The sequence below is a fragment of the Chiloscyllium punctatum genome, chromosome 24, assembly GCF_047496795.1.
Source record: "Chiloscyllium punctatum isolate Juve2018m chromosome 24, sChiPun1.3, whole genome shotgun sequence".
NCBI classification, from domain to species: Eukaryota; Metazoa; Chordata; class Chondrichthyes; order Orectolobiformes; family Hemiscylliidae; genus Chiloscyllium; species Chiloscyllium punctatum.
In genome coordinates, this window is record NC_092762.1 from 73652869 (window position 1) to 73680597 (window position 27729).

Consider the following 27729-nt stretch of genomic DNA (forward strand, 5'->3'; position numbering starts at 1 on the left):
GTGCAGCAGAGGCAGTAAATGATGTGTGTGGAAGTGCAGATGAATTTCTGATGGATATTGAAGGATCCCTTGGGGCCTTGGAGGGAAGTGAGGGGGGAGGTGTGGGCGCAAGTTTTTTGCATTTTTTGTGGTTGCAGGGGAAGGTGCCGGGAGTGGAGGTTGGATTGGTGGGGGGTGTGGATCTGACAAGGGAGTCGCGGAGGGAGTGGATTTTCTGCAACGCTGATAGGGGTGGGGAGAGAAATATGTCCTTGGTGGTAGGGTCTGTTTGGAGGTGGCGGAAATGACGAAGGATGATCCAATGTATCTGGAGGTTGGTGGGGTGGTAGGTGAGGACTAGTGGGGTTCTGTCCTGGTGGCGATTGGAGGGGCGGGGTTCAAGGGTGGAGGAGCGGGAAGTGGAGGAGATGCGGTGGAGAGCATCGTCAACCACGTCTGAGGGGAAATTGCAGCCTTTAAAGAAGGAGGCCATCTGGGTTGTTCGGTATTGGAATTGGTTCTCCTGGGAGCAGATGTGGTGAAGGCGAAGGAATTGGGAATATGGGATGGCGTTTTTACAAGGCGCAGGGTGGGAAGAGGTGTAATCTAGGTAGCTGTGGGAGTCAGTTGGTTTATAGCCAGCCAGCAACGTCCACATCCCATGAGAAATAAAAACACTCCTGTGTATTTCCAATATTTTTTGTTATTATTTCAGATTAATTACCATTTTTCTTAAAAAGGAAACATTTTTGAAAACATTTATCGAAATATGGTGCAGAGAACAACTTGAACAAAACATTTGGGTGGCACGGTGGCACAGTGGTTAGCACTGCTGCCTCGCAGCGCCGGAGACCCGGGTTCAATTCCCGCCTCAGGCGACTGACTGTGTGGAGTTTGCACGTTCTCCCCGTGTCTGCGTGGGTTTCCTCCGGGTGCTCCGGTTTCCTCCCACAGTCCAAAGATGTGCAGGTCAGGTGAATTGGCCATGCTAAATTGCCCGTAGTGTTATGTAAGGGGTAGATGTAGGGGTATGGGTGGGTTACGCTTCGGCGGGGCGGTGTGGACTTGTTGGGCCGAAGGGCCTGTTTCCACACTGTAAGTAATCTAATCTAATCTAATATATTTGCAGACTTTCTTAATAGTTAAAACAATGTCAACTGTTTTTATTGCACATCACATATGAACCTCTATTTGAATATCCCCAGTCTCAGATTTAATCAACATTGAAAACAGGTTATGCGCCTGTTTAATTAAATCAAAAGCTAAGGGGTATGCTTTTTTATTTGAAGCACCTGATAGCAAAGTAATAACCGGTCTACTGTTCAACTTAATTACTAAGAGTTAAGTTCAGTATTTCTATTTAGTGTATCCAGTTATTCATTCCAAGTATAACACTAAATCCAAAAACTCACATTTATTGTAAAGGATTGCCTTGGTCTTGAAATGATTAACAGTCCATGGTTTTAGAGTTCCCTGAAATAGAACAATGTGAAATTCTGATGAGAAATTATAATGAATGAGATAACAACATCTTGTGCACCACTGACATGATAAACATCCATCTCCCTCAGTAACAATAGACATCTAAATATCGAAGACTAAAAAAGTCAGTGATGATCTCTTGTAGTGCCGTGAACACTCTCTACCAAAGCCTAGATTCAAGTCTCACCTGCTCTAGAGGTGTCATAACACATCTGAACAGGTTAATTTTAAAACGCCAGTGAAATGTATTATATTCAACTTAATGGATTGCAATACTCCATATAAAGAATGACATGCACTTATACAGCCCCTTTCATGGTTGCAATGTTTTGCAAAGCTTTACAAACAAAGAAATACCTTTTTAAGAATGGTCACTGTTGTGATGTAGGAAAAATAGCCAGAAGTCACTCCACACCATCTAATAAAGGAGAAGTACCCCGAAAGCTTGTTATTTCAAATAAACTTTTTGGACAATAACCTGCTGTTGTGTTACTTCTGACTTTATCAATCCTAGTCCAATACCAGCACCTCCACAACATAGGAAACATGACTGCTAAGGGGTATACAAGATGTTTGCACTATCTCTCTTTACTTTGGGAAGGCACACCAAAGGACGATACCATCGTGCATTTTAAGGAGACAGCAGCATTGGGCCTTCCCTGGGATCGTGGACCCTAGAGAGAAAATGCCACACCTGAAATCTGCCAGCCAATCAGATACTGGCAGCTGTACACTACCATGAGGGCCACATGGTAGCTGTTGGTAACAGCTAACAGAGGCTCAGGGCAGGATAGGGTCAAAGAATACAAAATTGCACTTGGGTTGGTTGTTGGTAGCAAGGACACTGATGCCTGACTGGGCACTCAGCACTGAGAATAAGGGCAATTAAAAACAGAAATTGGTGGAAAATCTCAGAAGGTCTGGCAGCATTTGTGGAAAGAAATCGGAGTTAACATTTTGGGTCCAATTACCCTTCTTCAGAACCTAATGGGATAATGGGTGGGATGGTACCATGGTCATCACCCACCCACCCAAATACCCCTTGAACCAGCAAAACCACAATGACAAGCTACCTTGAAAATAGTTGGAAATTTTTGATTCAAAGATGAATTTGAATGAGCATATATTTTAGTTGTTATTACTGTAAATGCTTTGTGCAATCACATTGCTACTGTGATATCAAGCCCATGCAATTATTTTGGATTTAATTCATAATTTTGCTCAGAGATGTCATTCTCCGTGCTTAAAGCGCCCTCTGCAGGTAAGTTAAATGCATGACAAATATTTTGTATGAAACACAAGGTGTTATAGCATAAAGTTAAAAATCACACAACCACCTGATGAAGGAGCAGTGCTCAGAAAGCTAGTTCTTCCAATTAAACCTGTTGGACTATAACCTGGTGTTATGTATGATTTTTAACTCTGTACACCCCAGTCCAACACCAGCATCTCCAAATCGTGTTATAGCATAATACACTTCTGCAACAATTTAAATGTATTGATGAGAATTATTTATCATTTATCTAATTACTTTGTGCAAATTTTCATTGCTCTCATTTCTTTTTTAATGCCAAATATATTGCAAATTTTTAACGATTGACAAATTTCATCCATATATTTCAAACTTGCAACAAAATATAGAAAATGATATTTCCATAATCTAAAGTTAATATCAGTAAAAACAATTTCCATTGTGATACAAAGTAATTCTTTAATTAAGGTGTTGAGAAATAGCCATAATAATACACAACTAGTTAAAATACAGATCTTAACTATCATTCTTTCCAGGAAATTAAGGCTGGTGTTGTGTGGATTGATTTATCGGCTTTACTGAGATTTGGTTCATCGCTGTTCTCCTCCCCAAAGAAATAGCACCTTCTCCAGAAAATTAGGCAACACTGTTGGATATTAGAATTTGAATATTTTGATTTTTTTTTCAGTGCTGAAGCAAAGGCATATGAAGAACTTGAAGAAACACCAATAAAGATCTAGCATCCACATGGTATGGTTTATCCCCTTTCCCAATAGCAGTTTAAATTCAGCAGCAGGTCAAGGGCATGTCTTGAATGATACCGGCAAGCAGGTAAAAAGCTAATTACATTGAAGCATGTGAAAGCAAGGGGATAAAAGCACTGAGCATTCTTCATTTTTACATTAAGTTGTCAGTAGGAGGAATAAATTGTTATAATAAAAGCTAAAATATTGTAGGTGCTGGAAATCGGAAATAAAAACATTCAGGCACAATTAGGGATGGGCAGCAAAGGCTCACATTGTTGTGAAAGAACTAACCACCGTCCAAACCTGCAACCTTTACCATTCAAAAGGATAAAAGTTGCAGGAAAGATGGTCACCTCCTCTAGTGCACATAGCAACCTCATTGGGAACTGTAAATAAATCAAAATACTTTGAATGCTGGAAATCTGAAAGAAAAACAGAAAGTGCTGTGGAGACAGAAACAGACTTAATATTTCACATCTGATATCACTCTCTTTCAGAATAACTATTATGATGGATTAAGAAAGAAGTTAAAATATAGGCAAACACTTTAAAAATATAAAACGTTACCTATTTGATCATAAGAGAAATTTGAAATTCCACAACGTAAAATGAACTCTTACGGACTAGTGATGGTATTCAGCAATAATTCTGAAGTTAGCACACTATTTAAAAAAAAACTCTTTGCAATTCTCTTGCCATTTCTAACTTTCACTCGAGGCTTAATTCTGAACAACTTCATTTCCTCATATATATATAAAATTGGTCTTGTGTAAATCATCTTCCTGGGTCCAGAATTATTAATGTTGTATTTATCGTTATATCAGAATCTAGCTGAAGGTGATTTATTACTGAAGCTGCTACTAAAGTTGGTTTCTTGCTCACCTTAACATTGATATCTTACAAAGTCCAGGAAAAATCTTTGGAAATCTAAAAGGAAATCCATTACTTGTTTAATTTATGGAGAATTTGAAAGTAATTATTAAAAAAAAACCTTATGAATGTTGAAAAGTCAAATTTATATGATAGATATAAATGTGGCTTAAAAGAAAATCTTTTAATGTCCTACAGTAAATGTGATAAACACATGTCTTTTAAATTTGCTTAAGGTTAATAAACCAAATGTACCATTTATGATCTGGCTAAACAGAACACCCGATACCACTACAGCCTATCCAAAGCATTATAGCAGCTAATTATTACTTAAATGCAAAAAAGAAACTTGACAGGTCTGAAAAGTGCATTTAGACATAAAGAGTTTTATGAACTGGGATTACAGAATTGTGGCTGGGTGGACAGAAATAATGGGAAAATAGTATTAAAGTTTAACAGAATCTGACAGACAGAAATACCACAGTCCAGGAACCATGTATATAACATTAGAATGTCTAATTAAATTTGGTGATATGAAGGAGAAACTGACACAACACATTAGAGGAGGTCATTCTCCTTAGCAGAATTCAAATGGAACACCTTTAAATACATGTCTGTAGTTTCTGTGGGCCCAATTTCCCACCACGACCACTGGAACTCAGACGGAAGGTCAGCAGAGGTCTTGGAAAAACTGTGTGTAGCTGCCGAAAAACAGACAAGTTTCCACAGAAGTCATGGCAAGAAGTCATAGAACTCCAAGGAAACTTGGAGCGCTAACAGTGAACGTATAGAAAAAATAAACTCATAAACCCAACAAACTCCCACAATGCTAAATGCATCAGCAAACAAATTATAAGTGAGATAAAGTGGAAGTACAGGCTATAGAAATCCTATAACAAGAAAAGTGGCTCATTGGGACAAATCTAAAAAAGGATGTGAATTTATATACTATTGTTTGCAATCATCAGACATCTCAAAGAGCTTCACAGCCAAGGAATCACTTCTGGAGCACTGTCACTGTTGTAGAAAATGTGGAAGCCAAGTTGCACAAAGCAAACTTCCACAAGCTGCAAATATGATAATGTCAAAAGGACAGAATTGCACTTTTGTGATGCTTATTGAGGTATAAATATGGACCGTTACAGCAGGGATAGCAGGCTTTCCTTCAAAAATAGGGTAGGGGATATTTTACATTTACCTGAACTGGCAGATAGGGCTCCCTAGATTTGACATCTTATCCAAGAGACAGAACTTCTGTTGTGCAGCGATCGCTCAGTATAGCATTTGAGGGTCAGTCTTAACTTTTCATGCTGGAGTAGAACGTGAACCCAGATGCTCATGACTCACAGCTAAGTACGCTACCAGCTGAACCACAGGGCAGAATGTTTGCCTCCCTGGCTTGGCATGTGGAGAAAATAGTGAGATATCTCAATGTTGAGAAAACGTTTCCCCATTTTGCTTTTTAAGCGCCAAGTTCAAAATCTTACTATCGAGTGGTGACTACCTTATTTCCATGCATTTGAATTTTATTATTGAACCCGTTTTAATACCACTTTCAATTCTCCTCTCCCTCCCAGACAAATTCCACACATGTACAACAGAGCAGGTATTTGGTGGCAGCAGCCTACTGACTGTCTTAGCCACCATCTACTGTGCTTTCACACAATGCTCCTGAATGCTCATAGTTGCCAGCCTCCACAATCATTCATCCAAGAAAGTCAATATTGGCAAACCCCCAGTCCCAGGCCTACTGTAAGGCCAATTCACATAATACTCTATGTTGGAGCTCAGTTACTTGCATGCTTCTTCCAGGCACAAGGACACACACATACACTCAATCTGCCCCGTATATGGGACAGTATGTGGCCAACCAGGGCCTAGCAATTCAAAAAGACACTAGTAAAATTAATAGTTATATAAGTGGGCTCAACAGAAACAGGAGAAGGACAGCAACTAAAAAATGGAACATGAAGGATGAGAGGAGGAATCAACTAGCATCTCAGGCAGAGTCTGCAATTCATTCACAAGAACATAATAGAACATAGAACATTACAGTGCAGTACAGGCCCTTCGGCCCTCTATGTTGCGCCGATCAAAGCCCACCTAACCTACACTAACCCACTATCCTCCATATACCTATCCAATGCCCGCTTAAATACCCATAAAGAGGGAGAGTCCACTACTGCTACTGGCAGGGCATTCCATGAACTTACGACTCGCTGAGTGAAGAACCTACCCCTAACATCAGTCCTATATCTACCCCCCCTTAATTTAAAGCTATGCCCCCTTGTAATAGCTGACTCCATACGTGGAAAAAGGTTCTCACTGTCAACCCTATCTAACCCCCTAATCATCTTGTACACCTCTATCAAGTCACCCCTAAACCTTCTTTTCTCCAATGAAAACAACCCCAAGTGCCTCAGCCTTTCCTCATAGGATCTTCCTACCATACCAGGCAACATCCTGGTAAACTTCCTCTGCACCCATTCCAGTGCCTCCACATCCTTCCTATAGTATGGCGACCAAAACTGCACACAATATTCCAGATGCGGCCGCACCAGAGTCTTATACAACTGCAGCATGACCTCAGGACTCCGGAACTCAATTCCTCTACCAATAAAAGCCAGTACGCCATATGCCTTCTTCACTGCACTATTTACCTGGGTGGCAACTTTCAGAGATCTGTGTACATGGACACCAAGATCCCTCTGCTCTTCCACACTACCAAGTATCCGACCATTAGCCCAGTACCCCATCTTTTTATTACTCCTACCAAAGTGAATCACCTCACACTTAGCTACATTGAACTCCATTTGCCACCTTTCTGCCCAGCTCTGCAGCTTCTCTATATCCCGCTGTAACCTGCCACATCCTTCCTCACTGTCTACAACTCCTCCGACTTTCGTATCATCCGCAAACTTGCTCACCCAACCTTCTAACCCTTCCTCCAGGTCATTTATAAAAATGACAAACAGCAATGGTCCCAAAACAGATCCTTGCAGAACACCGCTAGTGACGGCATTCCAAGATGAACCTTTGCCATCAACTACTACCCTCTGTCTTCTTCCAACCAGCCAATTCCTAATCCAAACCTCCAACTCACCCTCAATGCCATATCTCTGTATTTTCTGCAGTAGCCTACCATGGGGGAACCTTATCAAACGCCTTACTAAAATCCATATATACCACATCTACCGCTTTCCCCTCATCTACCTCCTTAGTCACCTTCTCAAAGAATTCAATAAGGTTTGTGAGGCACGACCTGCCCTTCACAAAACCATGCTGACTATCCTTGATCACATTATTCTTATCCAGATGTGCATAAATCCTATCCCTTACAATTCTCTCTAAGACTTTGCCCACAACAGAAGTGAGACTCACTGGCCTATAGTTACTAGGATTATCCCTACTCCCCTTCTTGATAAAGTTGGAGTGGCAGAGAGAGAAGTGGCAGGTGAAGATCTACTAAAGATAGAGGCAGAAAGGTGGCAAATGGAGTTCAATGTAGCTAAGTGTGAGGTGATTCACTTTGGTAGGAGTAATAAAAAGATGGGGTACTGGGCTAATGGTCGGATACTTGGTAGTGTGGAAGAGCAGAGGGATCTTGGTGTCCATGTACATCATGCATCTGGCATGATCATTACCATGGTTGAAGTCTTTATTTTCTTGATTCAAATGAGAAGATAACCATGAAGGAGATAGCAATTACTTAATCAGTAAACCCACAAGAAAAGTTACCTCCAGCAGGTGATGTGCAGCCTCCAAAGAGAGAAGTGGCAGGTGAAGATCTACTAAAGATAGAGGCAGAAGACCCCACATCAACAGGCCTCACTGTTAGCTTCTTCGAAAGACAGTGTAGGCATGAAATAGGGATACCTCAGTCCATCATTGAATTGAGTCATCTGCTGAAGCAGAACATGCGTTCAGGAGCAATGGGTGGCAATACCATCCTGGTGGCTGTCAGGTTAAAGCTATCAGGCATTTCGTGCCAGCAGCTTATTTCAAGGAGAAACTGGGGATCTTTGTGGCACAACTCAAACCTCAACCCATAAATGTATCTGGATGTCACTGATGTCAATTTTCCCAGATCACAGTTGTTCATATCCTACTCCACTGACAAGATGAGTCAAGTAGTTCAAGCAGTGGGATTCTCCATCATCATCGGCTGACCCCAGGTATAGTGACTATTATAGTGCCTACCTGGGTGGCAGAGTGGCTCAGTGGTTAGCACTGTTGCCTCACAGCACCAGGGACCTGCATTCGATTCCCCCCTCGGGCAACTGTCTGTATGGAGTTTGCACATTCTCCCTGTGTTTGCATGGGTTTCCTCCGGGTGCTCCAGTTTCCTCCCATAGTCCAAAGATGTGCAGATCAGGTGAATTGGCCATGCTAAATTCCCCATAGTGTTAGGTGCATTAGTCAGGGGTAAATATAGGGTAGGGGAATAGGTCTGGGTGGTTTACTCTTTGGAGGATTAGTGTGGACTTTTTGGGCCGAAGTGCCTGTTTCCATACTGTAGGGAATCTAATCTAATTAACTGCAAACACATCACTTTAACAGCACCCTACCACAGGTCTGCACAGATCATTGAGAGGAAAGGCAACTATTCCATCGATGTTCAAATAATCAATCACAATTAATGCCAAATCTTAAGAGGTTTGGATTAGATATCCTGGGAGCTGCCAAGTTTCTTACAGAATAGAGAACTCTGAGTCCTTCCAATATCATCTGGCCATACAGGAAATGCTATTGGAAGACAAGGGCTATTGTCAGCAAACATGGCTCAGACACCTTTAAGGAGAAAGTGAGGACTGCAGATGCTGGAGATCAGAGCTGAAAATGTGTTGCTGGAAAAGCGCAGCAGGTCAGGCAGCATCTTTTGAAGAAGGGCTGATGCCCGAAACATCGATTCTCCTGTTCCTTGGATGCTGCCTGACCTGCTACGCTTTTCCAGCAACACATTTTCAGCTCATGACACCTTTACCAAACAAAGATGCAACGCTGCTATGTTTCCACGAGGATCACCATGAAACTGACCAGAGGCTAACCGGGAAGACAGTAGAGCAAAAATGGCAGGAGTTTGTAGGTATAATTGAGGACACTGTACAGAGGTTCATTCCCAAGAAAAGAAAGATTAACTGGGGAGGGATTAGACAACCTTGGCTGACAAAGGAAGTCAGGAAATGTATTAAAGAAAAAGAGAGATCCTATAAAGTGGCTAAGAACAGTGGGATATCAGAAGATTGGGAAGGATACAAAAGCAAACAGAGGATAACAAAGAGTGTAATAAGAAATGAGAGGATCAAATATGAAGGTAGGCTAGCCAGTAATATTAGAAATAATAGTAAAAGTTTCTTTCAGTACATAAGAAACAAATGACAGGCAAAAGTAGACATTGGGCCACTTCAAACTGATGCAGGAAGCCTAGTGATGGGAGATAAGGAAATAGCAGGAGAACTTAACAAGTACTTTGCGTCAGTTTTCACAGTGGAAGACATGAGTAATATCCCAAAAATTAAAGGGTGTCACGGGGCTGAGTTGAGTATGGTTGCCATTACGAAAGAGATAGTGCTAGAAAAGTTAAAAAGTCTTAAAATTGATAAACCTCCTGGCCCCGATGGGATACACCCTAGAGTTCTGAGAGAGGTGGCTGAGGAAATAGCAGAGGCATTGGTTGAGATCTTTCAAGAGTCACTGGAGTCAGGAAAGGTCCCGGATGATTGGAAGATGGCTGTTGTAACCCCCTTGTTCAAGAAAGGATCAAGGCAAAAGATGGAAAATTATAGGCCAATCAGCTTAACCTCGGTTGTTGGTAAAATTCTAGAATCCATCATTAAGGATGAGGTTTCTAAATTCTTGGAAGAGCAGAGTCTGATTAGAACAAATCAACATGGATTTAGTAAAGGGAGGTCATGCCTGACAAACCTGTTGGAATTTTTTGAAGAGGTAACAAGTAGGTTAGACCAGGGAAACCCAGTGGATGTGGTCTATCTAGACTTTCAAAAGGCCTTTGATAAGGTGCCACATGGGAGGCTGCTGAGCAAGGTGAGGGCCCATGGTGTTCGAGGTGAGCTGCTGGGATGGATTGAGGATTGGCTGTCTAACAGAAGGCAGAGAGTTGGGATAAAAGGTTCTTTTTCAGAATGGCAGCCGGTGACAAGCGGTGTCCCGCAGGGTTCGGTGCTGGGGCCACAGCTGTTCGCATTATATATTAATGATTTGGATGAGGGAACTGGGGGCATTCTAGCGAAGTTTGATGATGATACGAAGTTAGGTGGACAGGCAGGTAGTACTGAGGAAGTGGGGAGGCTACAGAAGGATCTAGACAGGTTGGGAGAGTGGTCCAGGAAATGGCTGATGGAATTTAACGTGAGCAAGTGCGAGGTCTTGCACTTTGGCAAAAAGAATAAAAGCATGGACTACTTTCTAAATGGTGAGAAAATTAATAAAGCCAAAGCACAAAGGGATCTGGGAGTGCTAGTCGAGGATTCTCTAAAGGTAAACATGCAGGTTGAGTCCATGATTAAGAAAGCGAATGCAATGTTGTCTCTTATCTCAAGAGGGTTGGAATATAAAAGCAGAGATGTACTACTAAGACTTTATAAAGCTCTGGTTAGGCCCCATTTGGAGTACTGTGTCCAGTTTTGGTCCCCACACCTCAGGAAGGACATACTGGCACTGGAACGTGTCCAGCGGAGATTCACACAGATGATCCCTGGAATGACAGGTCTAGCATATGAGGAACGGCTGAGGATACTGGGATTGTATTCGTTGGAGTTTAGAAGATTAAGGGGAGACTTAATAGAGACGTACAAAATAATACATGGCTTGGAAAAGGTGGATGCTAGGAAATTGTTTCCGTTAGACGAGGAGACTAGGACCCGTGGACACAGCCTTAGAATTAGAGGGGGTCATTTCAGAACAGAAACGCAGAGACATTTCTTCAGCCAGAGAGTGGTGGGCCTGTGGAATTCATTGCCACGGAGTGCAGTGGAAGCCGGGACGCTAAATGTCTTCAAGGCCGAGATTGATAGATTCTTGTTGTCTAGAGGAATTAAGGGCTACGGGGAGAACGCTGGTAAGTGGAGCTGAAATGCGCATCAGCCATGATTGAATGGCGGAGTGGACTCGATGGGCCGAATGGTCTTACTTCCACTCCTATGTCTTATGGTCTTATAGGCTTCTTTAAGATGAGGTTTTGATACTTCGGTGGTGCTAGTGTGGCCTTGTATTAAAGAACACAACATGTGTGTGGCATCATTGTTGCCACACAGTGCTCATCACTGAAGCCAAAAAGGTGGGATGTTCTAGAACATAGAACATAGAACAATACAGCACAGAACAGGCCCTTCGGCCCACGATGTTGTGCCGAACTTCTATCCTAGATTAAGCACCCATCCATGTACCTATCCAAATGCCGCTTAAAGGTCGCCAATGATTCTGACTCTACCACTCCCACAGGCAGCGCATTCCATGCCCCCACCACTCTCTGGGTAAAGAACCCACCCCTGACATCTCCCCTATACCTTCCACCCTTCACCTTAAATTTATGCCCCCTTGTAACACTCTGTTGTACCCGGGGAAAAAGTTTCTGACTGTCTACTCTATCTATTCCTCTGATCATCTTATAAACCTCTATCAAGTCACCCCTCATCCTTCGCCGTTCCAACGAGAAAAGGCCGAGAACTCTCAACCTATCCTCGTACGACCTACTCTCCATTCCAGGCAACATCCTGGTAAATCTTCTCTGCACCCTCTCCAAAGCTTCCACATCTTTCCTAAAGTGAGGCGACCAGAACTGCACACAGTACTCCAACTGTGGCCTAACCAAAGTCCTGTACAGCTGCAACATCACTTCACGACTCTTGAATTCAATCCCTCTGCTAATGAACGATAATACTCCATAGGCCTTCTTACAAACTCTATCCACCTGAGTGGCAACCTTCAAAGATCTATGTACATAGACCCCAAGATCCCTCTGTTCCTCCACCTGACCAAGAACCCTACCATTAACCCTGTATTCCGCATTCTTATTTGTTCTTCCAAAATGGACAACCTCACACTTGGCAGGGTTGAACTCCATCTGCCACTCCTCAGCCCAGCTCTGCATCATATCTAAGTCCCTCTGCAGCCGACAACAGCCCTCCTCACTGTCCACAACTCCACTCTAGATGCAGAAGAAATGGGAAACAACAGCAATCTGCTGAAGCTGAAAATGAGATTAAGGGCATTGACAAGGAGGGTCATCCAAGGCAGCATAACCAGGCAACATAGTGTCAACCAGTATAAGCCAGGGATAACATTATTAAAACAAAGCAGAAATTACAGAAGACACTCAGCAGGTCGGGCAGCATCTGTGAAGAGAAAGCAGAGTTAACATTTTGAGTTTGATGGCTCTTCTTAAGGAGTTCTGATGAAGAGTCATTGGGTTGGAAACATTAACTCTGTTTTCTCTCCATAGATTCTGCCAGATATAGAGTCACACAATATGGAAACAGACCTCCGGCCCAATCAGTCCATGCCGAACATAATCATACTGAGTTTCTCCAGCAATTCATGTTATGTTTTCAGCATCCAAGTTTTTTGTTTTATTTTAATAGTTATTAATATCTGGTTCCAAGCTCAATGAGCTAGATTCGGATTCTTTCAATTGTTTAAAACTCCTTCACATGATCCCACTCTCATGCTGCTAACATTCAGTCGTTCTTAAGGCTACCATTAGGACAGTTGTCGAAATGTTGCCTGTGAAGAATCTGGTGGCAGCGTGATCCTTCCAGGATTAATAATCATAGAGTCATAGAGATGTACAGCATGGAAACAGACCGTTCGGTCCAACCCGTCCATGCCGACTAGGTATCCCAACACAATCTAGTTCCACCTGCCAGCACCCAGCCCATATCCCTCCAAACCCTTCCGATTAATATATACATCCAAATGCCTCTTAAATGTTGCAATTGTGCCAACCTCCACCATCTCCTCTGACAGCTCATTTCATACACGTATCACTCTCTGTGAGAAAACGTTGCCCCATAGGTTTCTTTTATATCTTTCCCCTCTCACCCTAAACCTATGCCCTCTAGTTCTGGACTCCCCGACCCCAGGCAAAAGACTTTGTCTATTTATTCTATCCATGTCCCTCATAATTTTGTAAACTTCTATAAGGTCATTCCTCAGCCTCCAACGCTCCAGGGAAAACAGCCCCAGCCTGTTCAGCCTTTCCCTACAGCTTAGATCCTCCAACCCTGGCAACATCCTTGTAAATCTTTTCTGACCTCTTTCAAGTTTCACAAATCTTTCCGATAGGAAGCAGACCAGAATTGCACACAATATTCCAACAGTGGCCTAACCAATGACCTGTACAGCCGCAACATGACCTCCCAACTCCTATACTCAATTCCATAACCAATAAAGGAAAGCATACCAAACACCTTCTTCACTATCCTATCTACCTGCGACTCCACTTTCAAGGAGCTATGAACCTGCACTCCAAGGTGTCTTTATTCAGCAACACTCCCTAGGACCTTACCATTACGTATATAAGTTCTCCTAAGATTTACTTTCCCAAAATGCAGCACCTTGCATTTATCTGAATTAAACTCCATCTGCCACTTCTCAGCCCATTGGCGCATCTGATCCAGATCCTGTTGTAATCTGAGGTAACCCTCTTTGCTGTCCACTACACCTCCAATTTTGGTGTCATCTGCAAACTTACTAACTGTACCTCTTATGCTCGCATCCAAATCATTTAAGTAAATGACAAAACGTAGAGGATCCAGCACCGATCCTTGTGGCACTCCACTGGTCACAGGCCTCCAGTCTGAAAAACAACCCTCCACCACCACCCTCTGACTTCTACCTCTGAGCCAGTACTGTATCCAAATGGCTAGTTCTCCCTGTATTCCATGAGATCTAAACCTTGCTAATCAGTCTCCCATGGGGAACCTTGTTGAACGCCTTACTGAAGTCCATATAGATCGCATCTACCGCTCTGCCCTCATCAATCCTCTTTGTTACTCCTTCAAAAAACTCAATCAAGTGTGTGAGACATGATTTTCCACGCACAAAGCCATGTTGTCTATCCCTAATCAGTCCTTGCCTTTCCAAATACATGTACATCCTGTCCCTCAGGATTCTCTCCAACAACTTACCCACCACCGATGTCAGGCTCACCAGTCTATAGTTCCCTGGCTTGTCTTTACCGCCCTTAAGCAGTGGCACAACGTTTGCCAACCTCCAGTCTTCCAGCACCTCACCTGTGACTATCGATGATACAAATATCTCAGCAAGAGGCCCAGCAATCCCTTCTCTAGCTTCCTACAGAGTTCGCGGGCACACCTGATCAGGTCCTGGGAATTTATCCACCTTTAACCATTTCAAGACATCCAGCACTTCCTCCTCTATAATCTGGACATTTTGCAAGATGTCACCATCTATTTCCCTACAGTCTATATCTTCCATATCCTTTTCCACAGTAGATATTGATGCAAAATATTCATCCTTTAATATTTTAGAGTTTGCATAGACAGAAACATTGCTGAGAAATGCCTGAGCTCTTCAGGAGTGTTAAAACTGCAAGAATAAATGATATGTGTAGCTTTTCTCACAGATACTCCTGTATGAGGAACAGTGGACATGCGAACAGCCCACTCTATAACACCCAGCCTTAAATACAAATGCATTTCCTGGAATGGACACATATGTGAAATTATCTTTTCCTGCAGAGATGTTTGGAATCATCACTGATTGCAGACTCTCACTAGCTGCGTGTAAGAGTGAAATGATGTGTGTAGGCCAAGCTCATACAATCCATATACTGTGTCTACCATTAGTATTGTCAACTTCAAAGTGCCATTCCTTTGCTCCTGTCCTCAAGACTACAGTTCAAAGGTCCATGATATCTGAAGCTAAATGTAGCCAAGGCACTGGCTGCATGCAAGAAATGAGCAATGCTTGGCTAAGACAACTTCTTGTATTCTTGTGATGATTGAAAAGGCTGCTCATCTTAACTTATCTAAACCTGACTAAAACTGACATTTTAAGAGTAGATTATTTGCAATGAAATGTCACCATTCCATGTATGTGACCTTGGATCATTTTTCTTCCTCTCGACATACAAGGTGTAAGTGCAGTTCTGACTCTGCAGCTACGATGCAGGGATCCTTCACTGTAGTTGATCCTCTGGCTTGAGGGCTTGGACAGTTGTTCTCAGGGTTACCTGCTGAGAGTCCCCAGTCCAGAATGCAGGATTACCTTCCATGGCTTGAACCAAAGGAAAGATGGGGGGGATTGGGCACATTTGGAGTGTCCTGAGAATAAATGTCAGCCCGTATGTAGTATCGATGCTCTTTGGATGCCTGTAGCCTGTCTTCCTGTGAGGAAGGAGCAAATTAAAGGAGTTCAGGGTTCCCTGTCGCCCTCTTGCTCTGCCATTGATGCTGAGTGCCTACAGCTAGAGTTGTAGACTGCAGGCCTGTGTACATGTTCAGCAGACAAGGAGTGCTGGACTTGGGTCATCATGGTGGTCACAAGCCTCTCCATTGAGGAAGCCAGATGCATGCATGCATGCCAAAGTCAGCATTAAAAATCACACAACACCAGGTTATAGTTTATTTGGAAGCACTAGCTTTCAGAGCGCTGCTCCTTCATCAGATGATTGTGAGCAGCAGCGCTCCGAAAGCTAGTACTTCCAAATAAACCTGTTGGACTATAACCTGGTGTTGTGTGATTTTTAACTTTGTACAGCCCAGTCCAACACCAGCATCTCCAAATCCAAGTCAACATAGTAGCGATAATGTTGGTATACCCCTCTGTCCTCAATCCAGTTTACTGACTGCCTATGGCAATTCTGCCTGTTGGTCCTGTGTCTGTCTATGCATTTTGACAAAGCATTAATAGCTGAGATCATTGGATCATTTTTTTATCTGGGGCCGAGCAGGTGCCTGGTCTCTTGTAGTTCTCTGAATGCTATCGGCATATGGCATATGTCCTTGACTGGCTGCAGAGATGTCTCAATGACGTGAAAATGTGTAATCAAACATAATTTAGGAAGATTGCCTACTGAAGTGAAAGTGTCTGAGCTGGTGGAGAGTACAGTCTGTGGTCCCTGTAAGAGTGAGATAAGAGAGAGATGGCGGCATTTATCCATGCAGCGCTCAGAAGATCGTTAATTTTCTTCCATTACTACTGTGCATTGAATTTACCTTGGAAGACAGGACTGACCTGGGCTGCACAGATTGTTGCCGAAAATTGTGGCGGTGGAAAAGCACTGCAGATCAGGCAGCATCTGAGGAGCAGGAGAATTGACGTTTTGGGCATAAGCCCTTCATCAGTCCTCACTTTCTCCCTGCATAAAATGTCTCTGACCATGTTGCCAGCTTTGGTGATCTGCAAGGACAAGAATGGCTCTCCTCTCCACCACATAGTCCACTAGCACTTCTAGGTTGATGTCCATTTAGTCAAGGGTTCATTTGTATTTCCGGGTCATTTTATTAGGATAATGGTGCAGGAACAATGTGAAGGTCGACATCATTTTTTTTTGTTCTTCTGCACTGACCTAACATGGCAGCAACTTTCAAAACTGAAACTCAATTCTAGGAACATTATCGACATGCCAAATTAGGTATGCAGACCTTCAGAGTGGCTAAGCAGTTGAAAGGGAAAATTGGTGAGTGCCAATTCTTGGCTTGTAACACCTGAAGTGGTGTGCAGCTTGGCTTTAAATATGTCACCAGCAGCATGAATACTGTAAGATCCTGTCCCTGGTAAGCCCTTCTGTTTGCCATATGATTCCAAGAGAAAGTTGCCAAGGAGCCAGGTTGCATAATTAATGAGGTGAAAAGTGGAAGAACGCGTGAGAAAAGTCTCTGTGAGCCATTGCAGACAGGTCACCAGTGAAGCTCACTCGACAAAACACAACCAGAAATAGAAAATTCCTGCCCAGAGTCAGCATTATATACAGACAATGCATAAGCATGACAAATGGCTGACCATAGAATGTGGGATAAAGTGACAGCCCCGACAGTAAGAATAACAAAAAAAACTGTCTTTCAATAGAACAGAAGGCAGTCAAAGATGCATGCAGTATAAGACACCACTCGGCTTTAAACTATTGATGAGATAACATGTAAATATTCTGAATAAGGGAAGACATGAGTAATGTTTCATCTCCAAAGTTTGATACTACAAGTACAATCAACTTTGTTATAAATGAGCTGGAAGGTCTAGCAGGCTAATTGACTCTATAAACAAATAAATCCTCATTGATCGAAGGTATTTATCCCAGAGTACTGAAAACTAATAAGAAGCAGTTCCGTGAGATGCTGTCTATCTTTATAAAAGGAGGCAAAAGACTAATGTGCTGCCCAAATTGAAAAAGTACATGAACAATTATTTGGTTAGAAGCAAGAGTAAAGTTGCTCTTTCTTATTAATTCATAGGTAAAACTCGGATGCTGCCAGAACTGCTGTGCTTTTCCAGCACCACTCTAATCTAGACTCTTATTAATTCATAGCATGTGAGCATTGCTGGAATCTATTGCTTAGTTCTGTAACTGAGTGGATTGCTACTCCATTTCAGAAAGCAGTTAAGAATCACAGTTTGTTGTTGTTGATTTAGTGATAAATAGACCAGATTGCGTAAGAACAGCAGATATTTTTCCCCGAGAGAACTTTAACGAACAAGATGGACTTTTACAATTTAGGATCCACCATTATGGAGACGAGGTTTATATTTCAGATTTGCATAAGTAACTGAATTTAAACCTTCACTTTTCATGGTGGGATTTGAATCATGCATCTGGATCAACATTGTGGTTTATTAGTCCAGTATGTTACAATAATGGTGAATATAGAAAATCAAATTTGTTTTAGATTAGATTAGATTCCCTACAGTGCGGAAACAGGCCCTTCGGCCCAACAAACCCCCACCGACTCTCTGAAGAATAATCCATGCAGACCCATTCATCTACTCCCTACAAATACAGCTATCATTATGGGCAATTTAGCATGGCCAATTCACCTGACCTGTACATCTTTGGACTGTGGGAGGAAACCAGAGCACCCGGAGAAAACCCACAGAGACACAGGGAGAATGTGCGAACTCCACGCAGACAGTCGCCTGAGGCTGGAATCGAACCCAGGACCCTGGCACTGCAAGACAGCAGTGCTAACCACTGAGCCACTGTGCTGCCCTTTTAAATTCCATCATCTGATTATTACACCTGCCTCTTTTTGTGGTTTATAACAGCTTATTTTCCTTATTAGAATTATGGACCTAATATGGCTGCAATGAACACCTGACCATAGACAGAGATAAGTTGCAGTAAACTCATTTGGAATAAACAAAACTATCTGCATTGAAAAGAGAGAAAAGAGAAGCTAGGATGGAATTATAAGTTAACATGTTAATCAGTGAGCCTGGAAGGCGGATGAAATATAGGCTGGATAACAAAGAATTGAATTTAGTATGGTTAAATGAAATGGATGTTAATGCAATGTGCTTAAGGAATAACAGACAAACTAAGAGCACAGAAAGGTACTTGGGAGCATGGTATCCTTGCTGTGACTAATATTTGGAAATTACTCCGGGACAGCATTTTGAAGATAGTAACCATAACTCAGATTTAGGATAGGCATGGAAAAGGATAAAATGGGCCTGGAATACAAGTTGGAAAGGCTAGTTTTACTAAGATAAGATATTTTGTTGATCGGCACAGACACGATGGGTTGAACTGCCTCTGAGTTGCTTGGACCAAGGAAGTGTTAGAACAAGAAAGCCACTTGCCTTAAAAAGCAGGCAGACATCACTTAAGCTCCAAGGGATAGCCAACATTACTGCCTGCCGGTTATCTAATAGTCCTAAAGAGAGACTATAGGCCCATTTTGAACTCTCATTGCTCTAACTCTGGCTTCTTGAGCATCCCCACAAAACCATGCCCCAATTATCCCCTCCTCCCCCTCACCCTCACCCCCACTACAATCACCACTTCACCCAACTGCTAACATTGGGAATTTCAGCTTCCTACACCAAAGACTTTCGGGATTCCCTTCCTAAACTCCTCCATTTGGTTTGTTTCTTTAAGAGCCTGTTTAAAACCCACATCTTCAATCAAACTTTTATTTATGCTTTCTAATTTTAGCTTTCCACACATTTTGTTTGAATAGGGCTCAGCGAAGCATCTTGGGATTGAAAAGGTTCAAAGAAAAATAAGCTGTGACACTGAACTTGGAAAAGAAAGTGAAATTACATTATCAACTTAGCAATCAAATCATGAAAGAGGTGTGTTGATTTTGTGACACATCTGAAATACAATATGCCACTATTACAATGGTGAAACTTGCCAAGCATGTCAGAAGAACATATGAAATGGGGGCAGAGGTAGGCCATTCAGCCTATAGCTGATCATATTGTGGCTGTAACTGCATTATTTTGCCTGTATTCTTAAAAATTCTTGACTCCCTTATAGATCAAACACCTGAAAAATTCAGCCTTGAACACAATCAATATCCTAAATTCCACTATTGGCTAGTGAAGAGAATTCCAAATCTAACTCCCTCTAAAAGACAAAATTCCTTCTCACATCTGTCTTAAAAGTAAGCCCCCTAAACGTGCTTCCTCATTCTAGATTCCCCAGGAATGGGTAACATTCTTTGAGCATTTACCCAATCAAGTCATGTTTCAATAAGATCATCTCTTATTGTGCTAAACCTTATGATTGTAGGCACAAGGAGAGACCAGACTGCCAGGTCAGCACTCTGGAAGCTAGAGTAGAAATCCGACCATAGGTGGAATTTAAATGCAATTATTTAATTCATTAATAACAATGAGATTGAAAACTGGTCTCAGTAATGATGACCATAAACTATCAACAACTGTCATTAAGCTTACTAAGAACCTGACAATCCTATTGACTTTTCACTAACATTCAGCTCTAAAAAGACCACTCACTTCAAGGCCAATTTGTGATGAGTAACAAAGGCTGGTCTTGCTGAGAAAGGATTCGCCACCTTCTAAACCTGCAACCTTTACCATCCAGAAACACAAGGGCTGCAGTTGCAGTGAAAATACTGTCATCTTCTGCAAGGAGTTCTCCTCCTACTAAGCCACACACCACGCTGATTGGGGACAATAACCAAAGCAAAATATGACAGATACTGAAAATCTGAAAAAAAAGCAAGTGCTAAAGAAACATGGCATTTGAGGAGAGAGAAACAGAGTGAACGGTTTGAATCCAAATGATGAGACAGCTTTGGCGAATAGGCTTAAGGAGAATCCAAAGAGATTTTATAAATATATTAAGGACAAAAGGGTAACTAGGGACAGAATTGGGGCCCACAAAGATCAGTAAAGCAGCCTGTGTGTGGAACCACAGGAGATGGAGGGAGATACTAAATGAGTATTTTGCATCAGTGTTTACTGTGGAGAAGGACATGGAAGAGAAAGAATGTGGGGAAATACATGGTGATATCTTGAAAAATGTTTATATTACAGAGGAGGAGGTGCTGAAATGCATAAAAATAGATAAATCCCAGGACCTGATCAGGTGTACCCTAGAATACTGTGGGAAGCTAGGGAAGTGATTGCTGGGATATTTAGAACATAGAACATAGAACAATCCAGCACAATTTGTATCATCGATAGTCACAGGTGAGGTGCCGGAATATTGGAGCTTGGCTAACATGGTACCACTTTTTAAGAAAGGTTTTAAGGAAAAGTCAGGGAACTATAGATCGTTGAGCTTGACATCGGTGGTGGGCAAGTTATTGGAAGGAATCCTGAGGGACAGGATCTACATGCATTTGGAAAGGCAACGACTGATTAGGGATAGTCAAAATGGCTTTGTACATGGGAAATCATGTCTCACAAACTTGATAGAATTGTTTGAAGAAATAACGAAGAGGATTGATGAGGGCAGAGGAGTGGATATGATTTATATGGACTTCAGTGAGGCATTTGACAAGGTTTCTCATGGTAGACTGGCTAGCAAAGTTAGGTCTCATGGAACACACTGAGAACTGGCCATTTGGATACAGGACCGACTTGAAGGTAGAAGACAGAGGGTGGTGGTAGACGGTTGCTTTTCAGATTGGAGGCCTGTGACCAGTGGTGTGCCACAAGGATCGGTGCTGGGTCCACTTCTTTTCGTCATTTATATAAATGATTTGCATGTGAAATAGGAGGTATAGTTAGTAAATTTGCAGATGACACCAAAATTGGAGGTGTAGTGGACATCGAAGAGGGTTACCTCAGAGTACAACGGGATCTTGATCACATGAGGCAATGGGCTGAGAAGTGGCAGATGGAGTTTAATTTAGATGAATGTGAGGTGCTGTATTTTGGAAAGGTAAATCAGAACAGGAATTATACTCTTAATGGTAAGGTCCTGGGGAGTGTTGCTGAACAAAGAGACCTTGGAGTACAGGTTAATAGTTCCTTAAAGTAGAGTCACAGGTAGATGGGATAGTCAAGACGGCGTTTGGTATGCTTTCCTATATTGATCTGAGCATTGAGTATATAGGAGTTGGGAGGTTATGTTGCAGCTGTGCAGGACATTGGTTAAGCCACTTTTTGAATATTGTGTGTAATTCTGGTCTCCTTCCTATCGGAAGGATGTTGTAAAACCTGAAAGGGTTTAGAAAAGATTTACAAGGATGTTGCCAGGGTTGGAGGATTTGAGCTACAGGGAGAGGCTGAACAGGTTGGGGCTGTTTTCCCTGGAGCGTTGGAGGCTGAGGGGTGACCTTACAGAGATGAGGGGCATGGATGGGGTAAGTAGACAAGGTCTTTTGCCTGGGGTGGGGGAGTCCAGAACTAGAGGGCATAGGTTTAGGGTGAGAGGGGAAAAATTTAAAAGGGACATAAGATGCAACATTTCCATGCAGATCGTTGTGTGTGTGTATTGAATGAGCTGCCAGAGGAAGTGGTGGAGGCTGGTATGTTTACAACACTTAAAAGCTTTCTGGATGGGTTATGTGAATAGGAAGGATTGAGAGGTACCTGGGCCAAGTGCTGGCACATGGGACTAGATTAGCTTAGGATATCTGGTTGGGCATGGACAAGCTAGACCGTAGGGTCTGTTTCCACGCTGTACATCTCTATGCCACTTCAGAATTAGATTGATTCACATTGGCTGGGTCAAAATTGCTCACTAACAGCACTGTGGATGTCCATACAAGGTGCTCTAAAGACATAAAAGCAAAATACTGCAACTCAGCAGGTCTGACAGCATCTGTGGAGAGAAAAACAGAATTAATATTTCAGAAATATTAATATTTCTGATATGACTCTTCTTTGGAACTAAAAGTGATTCAAAAATGGTGATTTTTAGGCATAAAAGCAAATGAAATAGGAGCAAGTCGGCCATCTGACCTGTTGAGCACTGCTGTGCCATTCAATAAGATCATGGCTGATCTTTTTGTGGACACTCAGCTCCAGTTAACACCCGTGGACCACAACCCTTAATTCCCTTACTGTTCAAAAATTTATCTATTTTTGCCTTAAAAACTTTCAATGAGGTAGCCTCAACTGCTTCACTGGGCAGGGAATTCCCAACTCTGGGTGAAGAAGTTCCTCCAGAATTCAGTCCTAAATCTGTTCCTCCTTGTTTTTGAGGTTATGACTCCGAGTTCTAGCTTCACCCACCAGTGCAAACAACCTCCCTACTTCTTTCCGATCTGTTCCTTTCATATTTTATATATTTCTATAAGATTTCCCCCCTCATTCTTCTAAATTAAAATGAATTGATTCAAGACTATTCAATTTCTCCTCATTAACCAACCCTCTCAACTCTGAAATCAACCTAGTGACCCTCCACTGCTCTCTCTCAAATGCCAGTTCATCCTTTCTCAGATAAGGAGACCAAAACTATACACAGTACTCCAAGTGTGGCCTCGCCAGCACCCTCTGCACTTGACAGCATAACCTCCCTATTTTTAAGGTCCATCCCTCTCGCAATGGAGGACAATACTTAGGATCAAGGTGAAAGATGAGCGAAGGGAGCAATAGATGGATCTGGAGGTCCAGCACAAAAGTTAATAGGATTACTAATTGTCATTGAATATAAATAGAGATGTAAAAATAGATGTAAGTTAAGGACTGAAAAGGAGAAAATGGATCCTACCTGTTGACAGTAAAGTGAATAAGACACAAACAATAGTTGGCTGTGGTATTGGGGAGCAGGGGAAGAACAGAAGAAAAATAGAGGGAAGACATCATGACGTTCGGGGTCTTAAGTTGTGGAACTCAATACTGTGCCCTCACAGTTGTAAAGTGCCTTGGTGGAAAGTGAGGCGTTGTTCCTCAGACTTGGATTATACTTCATTGGAACATCACAGCAGGCCCAGGACTGAAATATTGACAGAAGAACAAAGTGGCTTATTGAAATGGCAAGCAACTAGGAAGGCCAGGATCAGTCCTATGATCAGTTTGATGTTGCCGATGTAATACAGGCTGCTGCTGTGAGCATCAAACAGACTGAATGATAGCGATTAAAGATTGCTTGAGATGTACAGGACATTGAAATAAGGCCAGCCAATGATCTCATTGAATGGTAGAGCTGGCTCGACATGGCCAAGGGCCCTATTCCAGTTCGCACCAATGGAATGTCTGGAAAGTTGTGCTTAGAGCCTGGGCCCAGCGAGGATGGAAAGATACTAACAGAGGCATAATTGGGTACTGCAGATGCTGGAAATTAGAGTCAAGATTAGAGTGGTGCTGGAAAAGCACAGCAGGTCAGGCAGCATCTGAGGAGCAGGAAAATTGATATTTCAGGCAAAAGCCCTTCATCCACCAGTGCAAACAACCTCCCTTCTTCTTTCCTATCTGTTCCTTTCATATTTTATATATTTCTATAATGGAATTCCTGATGAAGGGCTTTAGCCCAAAACGTCGATTTTCCTGTTCCTCAGATGCTGCCTGACCTGCTGTGCTTTTCCAGCACTGTTCTAATCTAGATGCTAACGGAGGACTAGCACAGCAGACAGCGGATGAAGGGCTTTTGCCCGAAACGTCGATTTCGCTGCTCGTTGGATGCTGCCTGAACTGCTGTGCTCTTCCAGCACCACTAATCCAGTATTTGGTTTTCAGCATCTGCAGTCATTGTTTTTACCTAGCGGAGGTTACCAAACAGGGCAAAAGAAAAACAGAGGCACGAAACCGGTAGTCGCTGGCAGAGTTGACATTGGCAACTCACCACTGCCATGGCCAACCCAGGGAGGGAGTGTGGATCAGGAAGTTGGGTCAAAAGGTCAGTGACAACAGTGATCATAAAAACAAACAAACGAAGGAGTCACATCATATCAGTGCAAACAAAAACAGACCCCCACCTCTGGGTCTCTGTGGTGGTCACCCGATGAAGGAGCAGCGCTTCGAAAGCTTGTGACTTCAAATACTTGTAAAAGCAGTTGGACCGTCAGCTGGTGTCATGTGACTTCTGGCCCGGGTGATTGACAGCTCCAAGCTGCGTCACAATTGGCGTATGAGGTCATATGTTTGACACGCCGGGGCACCCGTATTGTACGTCACTGTGGCGGCTTTACGTGAATATGGCGGAGGCTTCCTCACTCTCTCGCTATTTCTGTCACCGCTGTTCGGCCGAGATTCTCCCCAGGCTACCTGTGAGTCCACAACTCTCAACCCCACCTCCCTCCCCGACCCCACCTCCGTGGGAATTGCCGGTCGGTTTTTTTTTTAAAAATTAGATTTTGTCGTTTGAATTCTGATGATGAGGGTCACGGGTCCGGTCTGGTCCGAGCCGAACCGGCGAGCGGTGCTGCGGTAGACCCGCGGTTGTCGAGCCGGTACAAGCTGAAACCTGGGCCTTTCTGTCTCTCTCTCTCTCTCTTTCCCCCCCCCGGGCGCCCGCTCCCGCCTTGCCAAATATTGAACCATCGTAACCCTTCCCCCCCCCGCCACATAGTGAGCCAGCACTCATTGCGCAGGCGCGGGCGCTTTCCTCATGCCCGGCAACTTCAGACTCCTTTTAAGTTTCAGAAACTTTGTTGGTGTTCTTCCTGTTTGGCAACCACTCCAGTACCCCCGATTTCATCTCAGTTGAATTTCACCGCTCCTATCATTTTCTACCCCCGCCCTCAATCCTTCCCCCTTACTGTAGCCACATTAGCTTATTCCACTTCCTTCTCTGTCATGTGTGTAGCTAGCTATATTTGCCACATTCCAGAGATGGGTATTACTAACTATGGACACATTTGGTTGTAAAGGAATGTTACATGTGGCTATGCCATTTTGTACCTGACTATGTTGACATCTGTCATGGTATGCTAAATTTGGCTTAGACTTGTCTATTGTCTGTGTTATCAGTGTGTAAAACTCTGCAAGTGAGAGGTCCCAGGCTCTTTACAGGGGTCTGGCCACTTGGCATGAGTGCTATGACTGTGCCCTGTGTATGTCCACATGTATTCTGAGCCATTTGTCCTCCTGATACATTCAGATCTATATCTTATACTGTACCCATCCTTTCCCATTTTTACCATGCGCCTGGGAGTGGCATTCTTGTATCACTCCAGCTTTGAAGGATCTGTTTCCATGCTGTGACTCTAAATCAAGATTCCTAAGGTGTGGCTGCTGGTGTGTATACTGGATTAGTGGTGCTGGAAGAGCACAGCAGTTCAGGCAGCATCCAACGAGCAGCGAAATTGACGTTTCGGGAAGGGCTTTTGCCGTATTTGGTTTTCAGCATCTGCAGTCATTGGTTTTACCTTGCTGGTGTGTATAGCTAGCAGTTGAAGTTGTGAGTGAGATAGCAAGTTGTTGGGCACTGGTTTTGTCTACCCACACCTCTATTGATGTGAGTTTGTGGCTTGGCAGGGGTGAAGAGTACGAGACTTCTCTAGCATCTATGATATTCCTCCATGATTTCATTTACTTGATGCAAATAATTTATATAGCTCTTATTTCACTTTATTTCTCTCTCTTCAGGAGTTCTTCACCCATTTGTAGATTAACGTCTAAATGAATTAGAATGAATACCTGTTTAGGCAATTAACAACTGCCCTCATAAATTGCTAAGTTTGTGTGGGTTCTGTGGTTCACTTTTTATGTTGTTGATAATGGAAATCTGATATGATAGCTTGAATTGCAGGTAAGGCAGACTTGTAGGTGGGGAGAGAGGGTAGCTAATCTACTAAGCTTTTCTTTTTTATTAAAAAAAATTTTTCATTATAATGGGATTTGATTAGATTAGGAAATCTACTCGGCATGGATGCGTTGGACCAAAGGGTCTCTTTCCGTGCTGTACATCTCTAAGACTCAATAAATACAGTTCAGTTTAATCAGAGTACATGATAGTCATCTGTAGTCAAACTACATCTGCTCACTTGTAAATGGACAGAATTAAAGCATTGGATGATTTCCTCTTACCATTTGGATTTATTTCATTTTGTGCAAGTATGTTGTATTTTATTTCTTTATTGCTACAGTGAATTGGAAAATGTAAATCAACAAAAAGAAATAGTTTGATTTCCTAATTCTCGATGGAAAATCTCTCGTCTCATGATGTAATGAGCTGCCTTTCTATTGGTAATACTATAGGCTTAATATGGAAATACAGCTTTCGCCTTTGGACATGAGTGACACCATGTATCACAATGTGCTATGAGCAGAATCTGGCAAGTCTTAGGGCGCCACCTATTGATCACTGGAAATGAATCAAGGAAGTTAGAAAGTGCAGGTATATCCAGGGGAAAAAAATCCTTTTCTATGTTATATTTTTGTTTTCTTACCAGAGGATAAATCCAATGCTGTCCATCAGATCTACTTTTAGGTGCTGATTATATATTAGCTGGCAATATATTGATGTGTGTTGGTGGCAATGGGGCGGTGATTAGATTTTCACAATCTAAAACCACCTTGTGAATCAGTTTGTAATTTCTTTTCAAATACTAAAGTGCAGTTCACAAAATATAGCTCACTTCTGAGATTTACTGTGAATGATTTGACTCCTGTTGCTGAATTGTATACTTGTAAAAAAATTGGAACTGTTCAGCAAGTGAGTGACCAGTCATTTCCCTAGTTACTTTAGCTTTCTGTTTCAACTTGCAGTTGCGTTTTTGTTTTCCATAATCTAGAACATTCTGAGGTGATTAATATGCTATAAATGATTACATGAGAGTAGGTGCGAGTCAGTCAGACTTCAGTGGTTGAACTGTTGCTTCTGAGTCAGAAGATTGTGGAATGAGTACAAGTTTCAGAGACTTGGACACTGAATCTTGACAGACAATCTAGTGCTGCACTGCACAATCAGACGCGGTGTCTCTGAAATGTGAAACCAAGCCATGCCCATCTGACCCATTTCGGTAGATATAAAAATGGGAGCAGTTGAAAAAGGATGGTGCTGGTCGAGGTTTTTCCTGGTGTGTTGACAATATTATATCTCTGAACCAATAT

The 27729-nt window shown here is 42.5% G+C and overlaps 1 protein-coding gene and 1 long non-coding RNA gene across 3 annotated transcripts in view; one reads left to right on the plus strand and one right to left on the minus strand.

The window, feature by feature from the left end:
* LOC140494696 (uncharacterized) overlaps nt 1-24861 on the minus strand; it is a 44399-nt gene extending 19538 nt beyond the window's left edge. The window contains exons 1-2 of the long non-coding RNA XR_011964032.1: nt 24651-24861; nt 1392-1452 (exon numbers count right to left, since the gene is read on the minus strand). This is a non-coding gene — a long non-coding RNA (uncharacterized lncRNA). The remainder of the gene's footprint in view (nt 1-1391; nt 1453-24650) is intronic.
* rnf126 (ring finger protein 126) overlaps nt 24811-27729 on the plus strand; it is a 47782-nt gene continuing 44863 nt past the window's right edge. For both annotated transcript variants that reach the window (XM_072594183.1, XM_072594184.1), the window contains exon 1: nt 24811-24941. In XM_072594183.1, coding sequence (XP_072450284.1) covers nt 24813-24941 — 129 coding nt within the window. In that variant the 5' untranslated portion in view covers nt 24811-24812. The remainder of the gene's footprint in view (nt 24942-27729) is intronic.